The sequence below is a fragment of the Malus sylvestris genome, chromosome 5 (genome assembly GCF_916048215.2).
Source record: "Malus sylvestris chromosome 5, drMalSylv7.2, whole genome shotgun sequence".
Lineage (NCBI taxonomy): Eukaryota > Viridiplantae > Streptophyta > Magnoliopsida > Rosales > Rosaceae > Malus > Malus sylvestris.
This window is the reverse complement of record NC_062264.1, coordinates 40,932,520-40,947,512: the sequence shown is the minus strand read 5'-3', so window position 1 is coordinate 40,947,512 and position 14,993 is coordinate 40,932,520. Positions and strand designations below refer to the sequence as shown.

Sequence of the window (14,993 nt, the reverse complement as noted above, 5' to 3'; positions counted from 1 at the left end):
AAACCATGCACGAGGTGATTGCTTAAGCCCATAGAGTGACTTACGCAATCGACATACTCCGGTATTCCCACCATTGCTATATCCAGGAGGAAAATCCATATATACTTCTTCCTCCAAATTCCCATGGAGAAACGCATTCTTCACATCGAACTATTTTAATGGCCAGTCCATATTTGCAACTAAAGAGATAAGAACACGTACTGTATTCATCTTGGCAACCGGGGAGAAAGTCTCTTGATAATCCACCCCATATGTTTGAGTATACCATTTAGCCACCAACCTTGCTTTGTATCTGTCAACCGTTCCATCAACCTTATTTATCTGTAAATACCCATCGGCATCCCACGGTCTTCTTTCCTGCAGGTAGCATCATCACCTCCCAAGTATTATTTTTTTGTAATGCCAACATCTCCTCATCCATTGCTTTCGCCCACTTTGGATCTTTTAGAGCTTCCTCCACTTGAGTTGGTACTTGAATAAACTCCATATTGCTCACCAAGGTCTAACGTTCTGGTGCAAGCTTGTTACATGATACATAATTGGCTATCGGATACTTTACCTTCCTTTCAGGAGAAAACCTATCAGGAGGCACACCTCGATTTTGTCTCGGTGGCAATTTATAAGTACTCACATTATTACTTGGATCAGTTACACAATCATTTACAATACTTACTCAGGAATATTCAGAGAAGACGTATTGGGCGGCACATTGGAACTAGAGAAATAGGGCATACTGGACTCAGCAAGAACATGGGTAGTGGGCTTGGCAAGGGACTATTGAGCACTAGGACATTCCTCGGCAGCAACTAGCCGAGGCTCTCTTATGGGTTCGGTCAAATCACCATCATCATCTGAGTTGTCAACACACTCGGTACTCACTGTACATTCGGCACCAACAATTCCAGGTCCTACACGATGTTCAATAATCACATCTCCCCCTAGATCCAACCAACTCAGATTACCAACAGTGTTCTCCCCCTGGTGATCTGAAGGGGAAGGTACGGAAGTGTAGAAATATTCCGTTTCAGAAAAGGTCACATCCGTAGTTACATACATATGCCTTGTTTCATGATGGTAACACTAATACCCCTTTTGGTGAGAAGAAAAACCCAGAAAGACACACCGTAATGCACATGGATCCAATTTACTACAATGTATTTTCTGAATATGAACATAAGCCACACAACCAAAGACTCGAGGAGTGAGAGTATTATGTGACACCACAAGAGCATGCTGTGTGAGGACTTGAAAGGATGTTTGAAAACTAACCACCCGAGAAGGCATACGATTAATAACATACACGGCATAGGTAACTGCTTCAGGCAAAAAACGTGGAGGAACGGAAGCCCCAAGGAGCAAGGCACGGGCTGTTTCCAAAATATGGCAATTTTTACGCTCTACAACCCCATTTTGTTGTGGAGTATGCGGACACGTGGTTTCATGGAGAATCATTTGATCATGTAGAAAAATCGACAACTTAGAATTGATGTATTCTCCGCCATTATCAGAACAGAAAACCTTGATAACAGAAGAATATTGTGTCTGAACCAGCTGAGCAAAGGACCGAAATATGGCACTAACATCACTTTTATTTTTCAACACATAAAGCCATGTCATACGAGTGCAATCATCAACAAATGCAACAAACCACCGGATTCCCGAAGAAGTAGTAACTGGAGAAGGCCCCCAAACATCGGAATACACAAGATCAAATGGAAAAGGTCTTTTATTCATACTAGAAGGAAATGAAGCACGATGGCTTTTAGCAAGAATACATACTTCACAATGTAAGTCTGATTCATTTATTCCACTAAATAAACTAGGCACCATATGCCGTAAATAGCTAAAGGATGCATGCCCTAATTGACGATGCAATAACCATGCTTCTTGTAAATTACTATCACAGAACACTCGTACTGCATGAGCTCTGCCAAGAACGACATCATCCACATACAACCCATCTCTCTTAGTGCCACGCCCAATTATCTCCTTGGTCTGAATATCCTGAAGTAAACAAAAGGACAGATACATTAGAACAACAAATCCAATTGTTCAATAACGTGTGGTATAGAAAGTAAATGATGTGATAAATATGGAACAAGTAAACATCGGTGTAAAGGGAGAGAGGCAGTGAGATACACGGTGCCAGCACCAATAACAGGAGCACGGGTACCATTAGTGGTGGCAATATATTCCCTGTGAGATGTTGTCATACATTGAAACATATTCTTATCATATGTCATATGATCCGTTACACCAGAGTCCAAAATCTAACCTGTATGATGCTTAGTATCAGCGGCCAAGAGACCATGCCCTACAGTACTTACGGTGGATGACGAGTTACCATGGGTAGAACGAGTCAGCAAGGTTTGACTCGGGTCATTACCAGGAGTGTCGGCCTCCTTTGCTGTTGGTGGGGCTGTAGCTAGGGAGGCACAACCTCCATTGTTTCCTGCACTTTCACGCTCCTTTGCATGCAATTTCTTCTTCAATTCTGGAAACCAATCAGACACCCCATGCTTAGCAAAACACATATCCTCAGTATAACGGGTTTGTCCACAGAAAGTACACTTCAAATCATCTTTATTTTCTCGATTGAATGGACGAGAATTTAAAGAGTGATTAGAAGAATTATTAGGACGAGGGACAGCAGCTGGCTGAGATATCATGGCCATGGATGGCAGCCCACCTTGGTTGTTACTTCCACCCATCATAGTAGCATGTCGTTGTACTTCACGCCGAACAACAGAAAACATTTCCTCAACAGATGGTAAGGGTTGAGTACCTAGAATATCACTCCGTACCTTATCAAAGATATCATCCAAACCCGCCAAAAAAGCATACACATGATCAATTTGAATCTCTTCTCGAAGGGTCTTGAAATCCACAGCACACTTCATCTTGATTGGTCTCATTTGATCTAACTCCTGCCAAACGGACTTGAGGTCAGCATAATACACACCAACTGGTCGGCCCTTTTGACAGAGTCTGAAGGATTTAACCTTCAATTCATAAATTTGAGAAATATCCGAACCATCATAATAGGTCCGAGCCACCTCTTCCCAAACTTCTTTAGCAGTACGCAGGTGAATAAAAAATCCCATGATAGCAGGTTCCATGGAATTGATTAACCACCTTTTTACTATTGCATTCCATGTCTCCCATGTCATATATTCAGCACTATCCTCAGCAGGCTCCTTGGTACTCCCAGTCACAAAGCCCTTCCTACCGCGTCCAGCAATGTGCATCTCCAAAACCTTGGACCAAAGAGGATAATTTGATCCATTTAATTTTACGGTGTTTGGTACAGCAGACGCATCACTCTGAATAACGACAGGATTCAATACTGGATTATTGATTGAGTTACTGCCTTCCAACTTCAACATGCCACTGCCTCCTTCTGATGCCATCCAGCTTTACCGTAAAAAAAACAGAAAAAAAAAGAGCAAGACTGATGTTTACCACACTGCTACACCAATCAAAGAACTACTGTGCAGACACACGGCAAGATTGTGCATGAACCAGTCAAAGAACCAGTCAAAGCACTACCCACACTGCTGCACACGCCAGCAAGATTACACCCACACACACGGCACCACTGTTTTCTGCAAAAGATTTGCAGAAAAACAGTCAACCAAGCACAGCGGAAAAACTAGGGTTTCGGCAACACTGGCTCTTGATGCCAAATAGAATTTTTACAGGGTAATTTCATTGTATTACTTCCTTGAAATATATACTAATACAATCCTTGTTCTATAAGGAAACTATAATTAAAAAGGACACAACAAATAATCCTTCCTAAAAAAGGATTCCTAATATTTACAATATATTTACCTACTTATTTTTAAAGACTCACGTTTACATATATATATATATATATATATATATATATATATATATATATATATTAATACGTATAAGGGATAAATGAACTAATATTTGAAACATAGGCCGGAGATAAGTGAAAACATTGTTAATTCGGTTTTTAAAATCATGTGGATATATATGATGTGGATATCAAGATTATTAATTCAGTTTTTTAAATCCTGTGGATATGATATGGATAGAAGCTGACTTAGTCTTGAATTTCATATCCGAAATTGTAATTTTGTGAAATTTAATTTATGTTTTCTAATTTATAACATTGTGGCCCTATATTTAAGTAAATAGAAATTTGTCTAACTTAATTAGCCTTATTATTTGTACCCTTTAAAATAATTTCCCTTCTTTTGATTTTGAAGTAAATGTAATATTTTATTTTCTATATCTTACCTTCGTAATTAATTCAAAGACATTTATACTGTGTCATATTAATCTGATACAAACTTTTACTAGACTACATTTGACACAAGGTTTTCAACACTCAAATTTGGGACTGTTACTTATGGCTTTCTTCAAGATATGACTTTGAATTCATGAGTGCTAAACTAGTGACCTTTTGATAAATCATAAAACTAAGCTTCAATAGAAGTTTAATTAGAACGGAAGTATTAGTGAAATTTAGCAATAAATGAAATCAACAGGACATAATTGTGTCTGCTTGACCATTGTGAGATGATTGTATGCACTGTAATTGACGAGTCTTCGGCTCATGCAAACATTGAACACAAACTGAACGGTTTCGCTCCCTCCAATTTCACAAAAACCTTCTCAATCAATCCCTCTCTCCCTTCTCCCCCTCCCTCTCCATCTACGCTTTTCGTGTGAGTAGCAGTGCATATATTAGTATATTAAGATTAAGAATAGTATTTGGCTAAACAAGGAAAGATCACCTCATTATTATCAGATTTCTTGTCAGGTTCGATGAGAACAAAACCCTTGATGTGCTCAACAGCAAACGCAGAAACAATCTGTAGTTTGGCACCTAGTGATTGAAAGTCAACAAACATTTGCATCATACAGAAGGCTGAATGCCTCTCGCGTCCAACCAACTGCCCAAAACATTTGACGCGTAGGGGAAGAAGATGGAAGGGGAAGGGAGAGAGATGCGTAGGGAAGAGAGGGGATTGAGATGATTTGTTTGAGTGTAACAAGAATAATATTAAAGTTATTGATTAATCGACTGTCAAATTAATTTAAGAGTTTAAATAAAAAAGAACCTTACAAACCCTCAAAATGAGAATCTTAGATGAGCATTACTCGATATGAGTTTAGCAGGAATTTGAACAATAACTAAAAAAACTGTTTTTGTCCACGATTAAAGCAAGAATAATGGTGAGTGTGTAACTTTTCGTTCCCATTTGGGCAGTAAGTTTTCTTTCCTCTTCAAATTTACGATTTTGATTTCCGTTTTCTCCCTCCCTCTCTCCCTTTTTTTTTTCTTTTCTTGAATGTTGGATTGGATTTGTATTCCACGTTGGTGTTTGCCTCACTCATATGCAGGCTGCAGATTTCTATTTTCGAGTTTGAATATAACATTATTTTATGGCTAGTCCTATGAGGATAGAGTAGTTGGAAGATAGTACATGTGATAAAAAATTAGGATTTAAGCCTATGTGGTGAAGTCTATTAGGATTTAGGCCCATGTGAGCCTCATATGCTACCAATTAACGAAGAGTTGACGAAATTTTTAATTTTAGGTCTAAATTCTAACAGACTTCACCACATGGGCTTAAATCCTAGATTTTTTACTTCATGAGCTATTTTCCAACTACTCTATCACTACAGGATTATTAATCTAATTAAACATTATTTTATAGGAAAACTAATGAAAAGGGCTTGAAAACTTTGAGTTTTAATGATAAGGACAAAATAAAGAGTAAAGTGAATAGTACCAGGATTGACTTTTTAGTGTAAAATGTGGTTTTTCGTTAAAGTGAATAGTACCGGATGCTTTTCATTAAAGTTCCCATATTTTATTTGTTTATCATAAATTGGTGATTCCGATAACTCTTTGTAATTCATTTCTTACTAATTTAGTCACTATCGCTTACCACTTGACAATTCATCACCCAGACAAAGACTAGAAAAGAAATGAAAGCGTTGAGCCAAGTTTGGAGTAGAGTATGTGGCCAATATTCTATAGCACTTAAAAGAGTTCTTCTTCAAGGGCAAGTGGCCCTCTACCACAGTGGTGAAGAGGAGTGTTGACCTTTGCACCATAACATGGGTTCAAACCCTATCGGCTCCCTAATTTGACAAATTTATCGTTTGACAAAAAATAAAATCTTCAAGGAGTTCATAAGTGGTAGAATATTGTATCATCCGATAAAATGTGCAGCTTTACCCTTAAATTTTCAAAATTTCTTTACTGTCTCGTTGAAGTATTAATTAATCTTATGCTAGTAGTCGGACTCATTACTTAATTTAATGTACGCAATCTCTGTTTGCATCAGGAAGAAGATTGTTCATCTGATAGACTTTTGAACAAAAGGGAGCTTTTGGAGACTGGTCTTACGCACCTCACAATCCTGACTCTGACTTGAAATCTTGTTTCCGAGAGTGAAATCAACCGCTGAAAACACAGTGGAATGCTTCAAATTAGAGATTGGCGTTCATATTTTAGTGTTTAAATATCATTACTACATCTATATCTTGTAAAAAAGAAAGATTATTAAGAAAGGCTTGGAAATTAGTAGATCCCTTGTGGGGGTCAGTCTTGAATTTGTTATGGATGCTACTTCAGTTTTGGTATGATTTAACATTAAAGAACTGAGAAATTTTATGTTCTGAATACACATGGCACGCCCAGACCGGGGCTTCAGTGGAAAGTAACCCCACGTCTGGAGGAGATTTTTCAATATTTTCAGAACACAAAGTGATACACTAGAATACAAGTAGTGAGACACTTATGTTAAAAATTTAACAATTTACAAAATAAAACTTCCCCACTTATACAATGACACGTGATATATCACCTGTGTTTCAGGTACATTTGGCGTTGTGTTGAGAATATTAAAAATGATGATGATGCTTGAGAAATTTTTTTGTAATTCATTTCTTACTAATTAGTCGCCAAACAATCCATCACCCAAACAAAGACTAGAAAACAAATGAAAGGGCCAATAATAATATAAGACTTTATTTTTATTTTTTATTATTGGTTGAGGAAATTAAATAATAGTGCAGAGCAACATAGCACGCAACACGGTGTAGAAAATAAATTACATCATTGCAATAATAAATATGTAGTGGGTAACTTCAACAACAAGGCATAGTAAATAATAATTTTTTTAACATTAGTACAATATCCATTGATAATATAGATTAAGAATGCAATATCCAATAAAGATTAAGAATGCAATTTGGTTTAAAAGAACATATCATTCATGGTCATCACACTTCATGTTAAATAAAATATGTATATGTTCTAGAATGGCAAGATTCAAAGTTTTCATTTGATAATGGATAAAAGTGGCGTTTGCATTTCTTTTAGTTGAGGCTTTGACATTTTTTGTGGTTGAAGTTTGAATTGTGATTGATAATGATTTATCAAATTGAATTTTAACTGGTGTTGACGCGATTTGATTTAACTTTAAAAAATTCTTTAAATATAAAGTAGAATTGAGTTTGAATATAAAAAAGAAAATAATGAAAAATGTTTTAAAACTTTAAATCTTAACCAAACACACTTTAATAACTTTATTTAATAATTAGGATAAATAATAATAATAATAATAAAATATTAACAAAAGCACAAATTAATCAATCGTTGGTCCCCACTTGGCTGGCTGGTTGCCTTATAGCCACGCACGCCAAAAATTGGGTTGTTTCCCTCCTTTCATTGAAGTGCAAGCCATTTTAATTAAATAAAATTATTAGGTTAGTTTTGGTTTGAAGAACCCTTTTCATTAGGACTCTCTAAATAAAATTGGACAACCCGAGCCTAACCTGAGTTAGGATTGGTTGACCATCCAATCAGCCCCCGAATTTCTTAGACTGAGGCATAAGGTTATGAATAATACTTGACTATAACTTGGCCAATTAACAAAATATCTTATTTATAATCGAAACTGTTATAACTATAAGCACAATATTTTGGGAAAAAATCAAAAGTGTTTATGAGAAAAAAGTGAAAACTGTTATAACTATAACTTGGCAACCAGTTATCAATAAATTATAACATTTGATCCAGTTAGCAACTGGGAGAATAAGAAAGAGACAAGATATGGTGGTTTATTTTGATTTTTATATATTTTGGTGAATAAGATTTTCTACTCAGGATCTGTTGAGTTGCAAACCCGATCGGGCATTGAGTTGCGGCGATACAATATGGGGTTTGAATAAACAAAAGGACTTCAATTCCATCCCTTTTTACCGGCATTATCTTCCCTAACCATTATCTCAGTTTCATGGTTGTATTGAAACTCGTCTGTAAGGACTAAGGTGGCTTGTATTCATCTACTCTATATAGCGGCAATTTTGTAAGATAAGCCAAAAATAATCTCCCATACAAATGGTTATTTTGGATATTATTTTTCTGCTACAATTACTAATTAGTATGTCAATGTTATGTTCTCTGTTATGAATTTTATTACTTTATGAATTTTATTACTAGTTACCATGTGAATGGCGTGCTCTTTGGTCTGAATTCTCCGCATGAATTGAGTATCTTCTGAGTTTTAAGTCTTCAAAGTATTTACCACGTCAACGATAGGCTCATCTGTTGTCCCAAAAAAAGAACATAACTTTTTTTTTTTTCGACACTGTTCTCAAGATCAAAGAGAAGGTTCAAAAATACCCAAGCGATTCCCATTTCCAACCAAACCCTAGTCTTCAATAGCCAAGTCCTACACGACCAATGCGACGTTGAATACTGACAAACAATTCTCGCATCCAACTCCTAGTCGCATCTGAATTCGATGAACCGACGAATAATAGTAATTGTAACAACAATGTGAAGGTCATGGAGGACAAGCCTATAAAATCCAGCTCAACACGAAGACCCTGTTGGATTTGTGACCAAGTGGACAACACCTTTCGGCTAATAAAATAGAATAAGAAAAAGGGGACATCATTATGATGTCTAGCCCTTGATTTGTGGCTTTTACAAAGGCAAAGAATATGTGGCAATTATGGTTTTGTTCCTTTTGTTTATTATATGTTTTTTGGTTATGCCTTTGGTGAAGGGGGAGCGGCAGTAGAGGAGAGAAAGGGAGTTGTCTGTTGACAGCTCTAATCAGTGAGCAGAGGAGAGAGCATTCGTCTCTCCCATTTGAAATAGGGTTGCTGCTTTCCCCCTTGGTTAGTGATAACTCAATCAAAGATATTTGTGCTACATGTTGTGGCTTTTGGGAGAGAAGGAATTTGGTATATGTTTCCATTTTCTCCATTTGTTCTTTGTTTTAGTGAGAGCTATTGGGTGTATGTGGGATTTGGGTTTGAGAGTTAAAACTCTATTTGTAATCTCCTTTTGATATTAGTGGAATTTCCTCGCCGTCTCGGAACTGGATGTAGGCTTACGCCGAACCAGTATAAATCCTTGTGTCTTTTGGATTATTTGTCTTGTCATATTTTACCGTATTAGCCTATTGGTTTCATATTTGACGCTTCCGCACAACAAGTGGTATCAGAGCTCTGAGTTTCGACTTGGGGCTTTGTACTAATATGTCTATGAAACCTTCGAATATGTCGGTGAAATATGATATTGAAAAATTCAATGGGAGGAATGATTTTAGCCTGTGGCGGGTTAAGATGCGAGCTGTGCTAGTTCAACAAGGGTTGCTTAAGGCGCTACAGGGTGTGGAAGCCTTGCCACAAGATTGGTCTGCTGAAGAAAAAGAAGACGCTTTGAATCGAGCACATAGTGCAATTATGTTATCACTATCTGATGAAGTTCTTCGTGAGATGGAAAATGAAACTACTGCAGCTGGTTTGTGGCTTAAGTTGGAGAGTATATACATGACCAAATCCCTCACCAATCGTTTGTATTTGAAGCAACGTTTGTACACTCTCCGTATGACTGAAGGTACACCTATTCAAAACCATCTTGATGAGTTTAATAAGGTTATTATGGATTTGAAAAGTATGGATAATAAAATTGATGATGAGGATCAATCTTTGATTTTGTTGTGTTCTTTACCTCCTTCGTATGCGAATTTTGTTGAAACTTTGTTATATGGGAGAGATTCTATTTGTATGGAGAATGTAAAAGCCGCTTTGAATTCAAGAGAGTTAAAGAACAAAGTATTTGGAAATTTGAATGATTCTCATTCTGAGGCTTTGATAGCAAGAGGCAGAGATAGAGAATATGGTTCAGGTAGTAATAAAGGAAATTTGAGATCGAAGTCTAAGATCAGAAACAACACATGCAACTATTGTCGCAAGGAAGGGCATTGGAAAGTTGATTGCCCAAAACTGAAAGATAATGCTGGTGCGAGTGCGAATGTCGTCGATGACGACTTCGACTTTGTTCTATGATGACAGTTGGCTACACCAGATCTGAAATATTAAAAAAAAAAAAAAAAAAAAGGAATCTGGTGTTGTGGGTACTCTTGAATCTCTTCGCTACATATGGAGATTTAAGAGTTTGTAAGGATTCTTTTGTTATGTTGTGCTTGTGTTTTGTCAGTTGCCTCTTCATTGTTTTTTGTTTGTTTTGGATATTGGTATGGTTTTGCCTTTTGGTAAAATTGTATTCAGTGAGGACCAATTTGTTGAGTTCTGCAAGGTTTTGATAGTGAGACACCTAATGCGGAACATTTGTGTGGAACCCTCTTGTAGAAGGCAAGTCATATGCTTTCTAACTTTGGTCTATGGACATTTGGTTGGATTTGTTTGCCACTGCTATTTGGTCTGTTGGTCTCCATCATCTGCAATTATTTTTCTTGAAGACTCCAGTTGAGGTATGGTTTTGGATCTCCTACTGATTATTTGAATTTAAAATTTGGTTGTCCTGTTGGTGCTCATGTGATGATGGTAAACTTGAGTGAAGGGCATATTTTTGTATGTGGTATGTGAGACCTTGTTGCCAAATTTGTAATCAGTTTTGACTTGGAGAATGTGCCATGCTATGTGAATGAGTCTATTGGTGCAGTTTAAGACCATGGTGTTTGTGAGCAGGTGGAGTTCGTTGTGTGTCCAACTTTGGTATGGTGTGCTTGATCTTTTGTCGGTGATATTGAAGAATTTCAGTTCTTCGTTTGAATCACTTTTGTTTTTTTAATCAAGGCACTTATGGTTTGCAAATTTGGAGAAGACGGTAGAGAAATGTTCACTTTCGTTGGCTTTGGTACAGTTTGAGTCGAGGTGGAAATTGTTATGAGCACTGGTAAGTTTGGGGAATTTGATTTAGTTCCCGTTGGTTTTAGTTTGTACTTTGGGTGCTTATGGTGATTGTTGATTCGATTCTCTGTGATGCTTTCAGAACTTGGTCAAGGTGGAGATTGTTGGATTTGTGACCAAGTGGACAACACCTTTCGGCTAATAAAATAGAATAAGAAAAAGGGGGACATCATTATGATGTCTAGCCCTTGATTTGTGGCTTTTACAAAGGCAAAGAATATGTGGCAATTATGGTTTTGTTCCTTTTGTTTATTATATGTTTTTTGGTTATGCCTTTGGTGAAGGGGGAGCGGCAGTAGAGGAGAAAAAGGGAGTTGTCTGTTGACAGCTCTAATCAGTGAGCAGAGGAGAGAGCATTCGTCTCTCCCATTTGAAATAGGGTTGCTGCTTTCCCCCTTGGTTAGTGATAACTCAATCAAAGATATTTGTGCTACATGTTGTGGCTTTTGGGAGAGAAGGAATTTGGTATATGTTTCCATTTTCTCCATTTGTTCTTTGTTTTAGTGAGAGCTATTGGGTGTATGTGGGATTTGGGTTTGAGAGTTAAAACTCTATTTGTAATCTCCTTTTGATATTAGTGGAATTTCCTCGCCGTCTCGGAACTGGATGTAGGCTTACGCCGAACCAGTATAAATCCTTGTGTCTTTTGGATTATTTGTCTTGTCATATTTTACCGTATTAGCCTATTGGTTTCATATTTGACGCTTCCGCACAACAGACCCCACGTCCAAAAATGCATGTCTCTATTGAAAAGGCCGAACACAACACCGTCTTGAAGCTAAAAGAGAAAATTCAAGCCATCATTTAGTTCTTTCCTATTAATCGTTTGGTGCTTCATGCAGTTGGAAACAAGTCCAGAAATAAGTTGAAGCTTATCGTGTTAACAAAGTGCGGTACAAAGAAGATTGCGGTGAAAGTGAATTTCATCTGCAGCAAGTTTATAATGTGATGGATATCGACAACTCGTTTCGGTGGCATCAGGTTGGACAGGATGATAAGATTTTTAATGGTAGTGTTACCAGTGGATTGTATTAATCTACAACATTTTTCATTTTGTTACCATGGTTTCTAATTTTTTTTTAATTTGGAATAAATAAAAAAAATATGCAGTCAATATATTCTACCAACAAAACAAAAAAAACAAAAAAAAGTTAAAATTCAGTTAGAATTATTTATCTAAAAACATCAGTTGGGTGAAAATTTTTATACATCTCTCTTTTCTAATTACTGTTATTGCAAATAATTTAAGAAAATGAAAATTATCTCATATTTTAGTTTCTGCCAATATCTCAGATTCTCAGTTACACTTGTACTTGTAATTGTTAGCCAATATCTCAGTTACGTATATACTTGTAAATTGTTAGAAGAATTGGTAGTCATTATACAATCATACTTCATGTAATAAGAGGTTCTATAGTCATTTCATTTTTACTTATATATGGCATCAAATAAATGTGACCACAACATCATGAAATGGATATTTCATGGAAATTAAAAAAGTGAGATAATTATTTGATGAATAAGTTACTAGTAACCCATATAGTTAAGAGTTGTTTTGGCATCTTAAAGATGATGATGCGACAAGGAGTTGTTTCAGTTAGTTAAAAACATTGAACATTTTTCCAGGTTCATCGATATTGAATCAATCGAGCTCACCTCTAAGACATGCTTCATTTTTAACAGACGTTGTGCCATATCATCAAAATTGTTTTCAAAGTTTTGAGTTCGATACTCTCCTAGCCTAATATGGTAATATCTCGTACATATAAAATAAATAAATAAAGATGACGCAACTACATTTACACTGTTTTCGAACACAAAGCGGTGGCTCATCCAAAAACTTGTCGCTCAGTTAGTTAAAAACATTCCAAAAACGGTGACCCATTAGAAAATCCAAAATAGGCCCATTACAAACGCCCATTTCCTGGTTTGTCATATCCAAGCCCAAAACAAAAGGCCTAAACACAGTGAAGTAAAAAAGACATCTCTCTGTCTCCCCCTCTCTCTCTCACACTGTACATCTCTGCTCTCTGCTCCTCCCATGGCGTTTGGATACATAAGGCAGTTTCTGGCTTCGGAGGCATTCAAAAATACAGGGAGAGAAATAAGGGACGTCGCTCCGAGACTGGTAAAGTTCGTATGCTTCGTCCAAGTCACCAAGACGCACCTCCTCACCGTAGCTCTGGTAACTGTTAACTGATTTTTTTTTTTTTTAATTACGTTAAATTCGATGAGCTGAGAGCAAAAATGAACAGAAACACGGGGATGGGTTGTGATTCCGTGTGTGCAGTGCTACGGTCCCAGCATGCTCCCGACCATCGGCCTGGCCGGAAATAATTTGTGCTTGGCTGAACGTATCTCGACCCGGTTCGACAGAATCGGTGTCGGAGATATTGTCATGGTACGGTCGCCTGAGGCTCCTCGGAAGACCGTCGCCAAGAGATTGATAGCAACGGAGGGTCAGTCTGTTACTTATGTTGTCGACCCTAAGAACGGTGATCGGTCGGAGACTATAGTGGTATCTTCGTGTTCCATTTCAACTTTGCAATGTTGGTTTTGTTTTGGATTTTGGGTTTTGGGATTTTGGGTTTTTGGTTTTCGACATTTTCTTTTATGTTCTTCGGTTTTTTTTTTAAGGATTTTGGAGATTGTAATGTTGTTGTTGGTAATAGGTTCCTAAGGGACATGTTTGGGTGGAGGGAGACAACATCTATGCCTCGCGTGATTCGAGGAATTTCGGGCCGGTTCCTTACGGGCTTGTTGAAGGCAGAATCTTCTGGAGGGTGAGAAAGTTTTCTTCTTTTAGCTTTGAATTATGTGCATATACATCGTTTGGATTGGTTTCGGATTGACTTGCTATGCGTAAAGGAATTCATGTTGAGTGGAATTGTGAAGAAGATATGCCCCTTCAATTTGTGAGTTGTAGGATTATTTGTTTTAGGAGAGTACATGGCGGAAAACCAAGCGCAGAGACGTTGTATGATTCATGCAGCCGACCCCACTTGGTGTGATAAGGCTTGGTTGTTGTTGTTGTTGCAGAAAGTATATGAAATTTAGCTCCAATAGAAGCTAGAAATCAAGTGATGGTGAAAATTGTAAGGGATAAGATGTGCGTAAGTGATTGTCGTTATGCTTTTCACTGTGAAGAATTGGAAGATGTATTTACTGGCAGTGGTAGAACTAGTATGGTATCATAGAAATGAACAACGAAGTGTCTTTTAGTAGTTTTATTTTCTTGTTTGGTACTAAAGATTTCTCGTGTTTGATCACTTTGTCATTAGATATGGCCGCCTAAAGACTTTGGATGGTTGGAGCAAAGCAAAAGGAAGGATATGGACTCATGAGGTACACTTACTGAACATGCACACTGTTAGTAAGCCATTTGTAACTAGACAATCTTGTTCTGAAGCTGCTGTTTGAGTGATGTATAAGCTCCTTTTAAATCATTGAGCGGATAAAATCCTTTTCGCAAGTTAGTCGTAGCAAGAGAGGGAACAAGATGCTTTTCCAGTTAAGGGCACGCCAGTACCGATAGTCGTTGAATTTTACACATCTTAGCCAGTTTTGAGTCTGAGATGTTCTTGTCCAAGACACTAGACTTTTGTGGTTCAATCTTTAAATCCACCACCAACTTACGTTTCAGTGATTTCTCCATTGATGTCACGGTTTACCGTATACGCGGATTGTGATTGGCTTTCGATGGAAGTGATCTCTAAGAATTCATACTTTCTGCATAAACTTATAATTCAGTAGTCCTGACTCCTGAGAAG

At 37.3% G+C, this 14,993-nt stretch overlaps 1 protein-coding gene across 2 annotated transcripts; it reads left to right on the top strand.

Annotated features, from left to right (window-relative positions):
* Positions 1-13,199: 13,199 nt before the first annotated feature.
* Positions 13,200-14,865, top strand: LOC126623888 (uncharacterized). 2 transcript variants are annotated; one of them, XM_050292867.1, is made up of 5 exons: positions 13,200-13,408; positions 13,514-13,741; positions 13,896-14,006; positions 14,263-14,332; positions 14,505-14,865. In XM_050292867.1, exons 1-4 carry the CDS (start codon positions 13,265-13,267, stop codon positions 14,278-14,280), a joined length of 501 nt encoding a protein of 166 aa, XP_050148824.1. In that variant the 5' UTR covers positions 13,200-13,264; the 3' UTR covers positions 14,281-14,332; positions 14,505-14,865. The 2 variants fall into 2 exon arrangements, with proteins under 2 accessions (XP_050148824.1, XP_050148823.1); XM_050292866.1 differs by lacking the exon at positions 14,263-14,332 and having other exon boundaries at positions 13,201-13,408.
* The last annotated feature ends 128 nt before the right edge of the window (positions 14,866-14,993 follow it).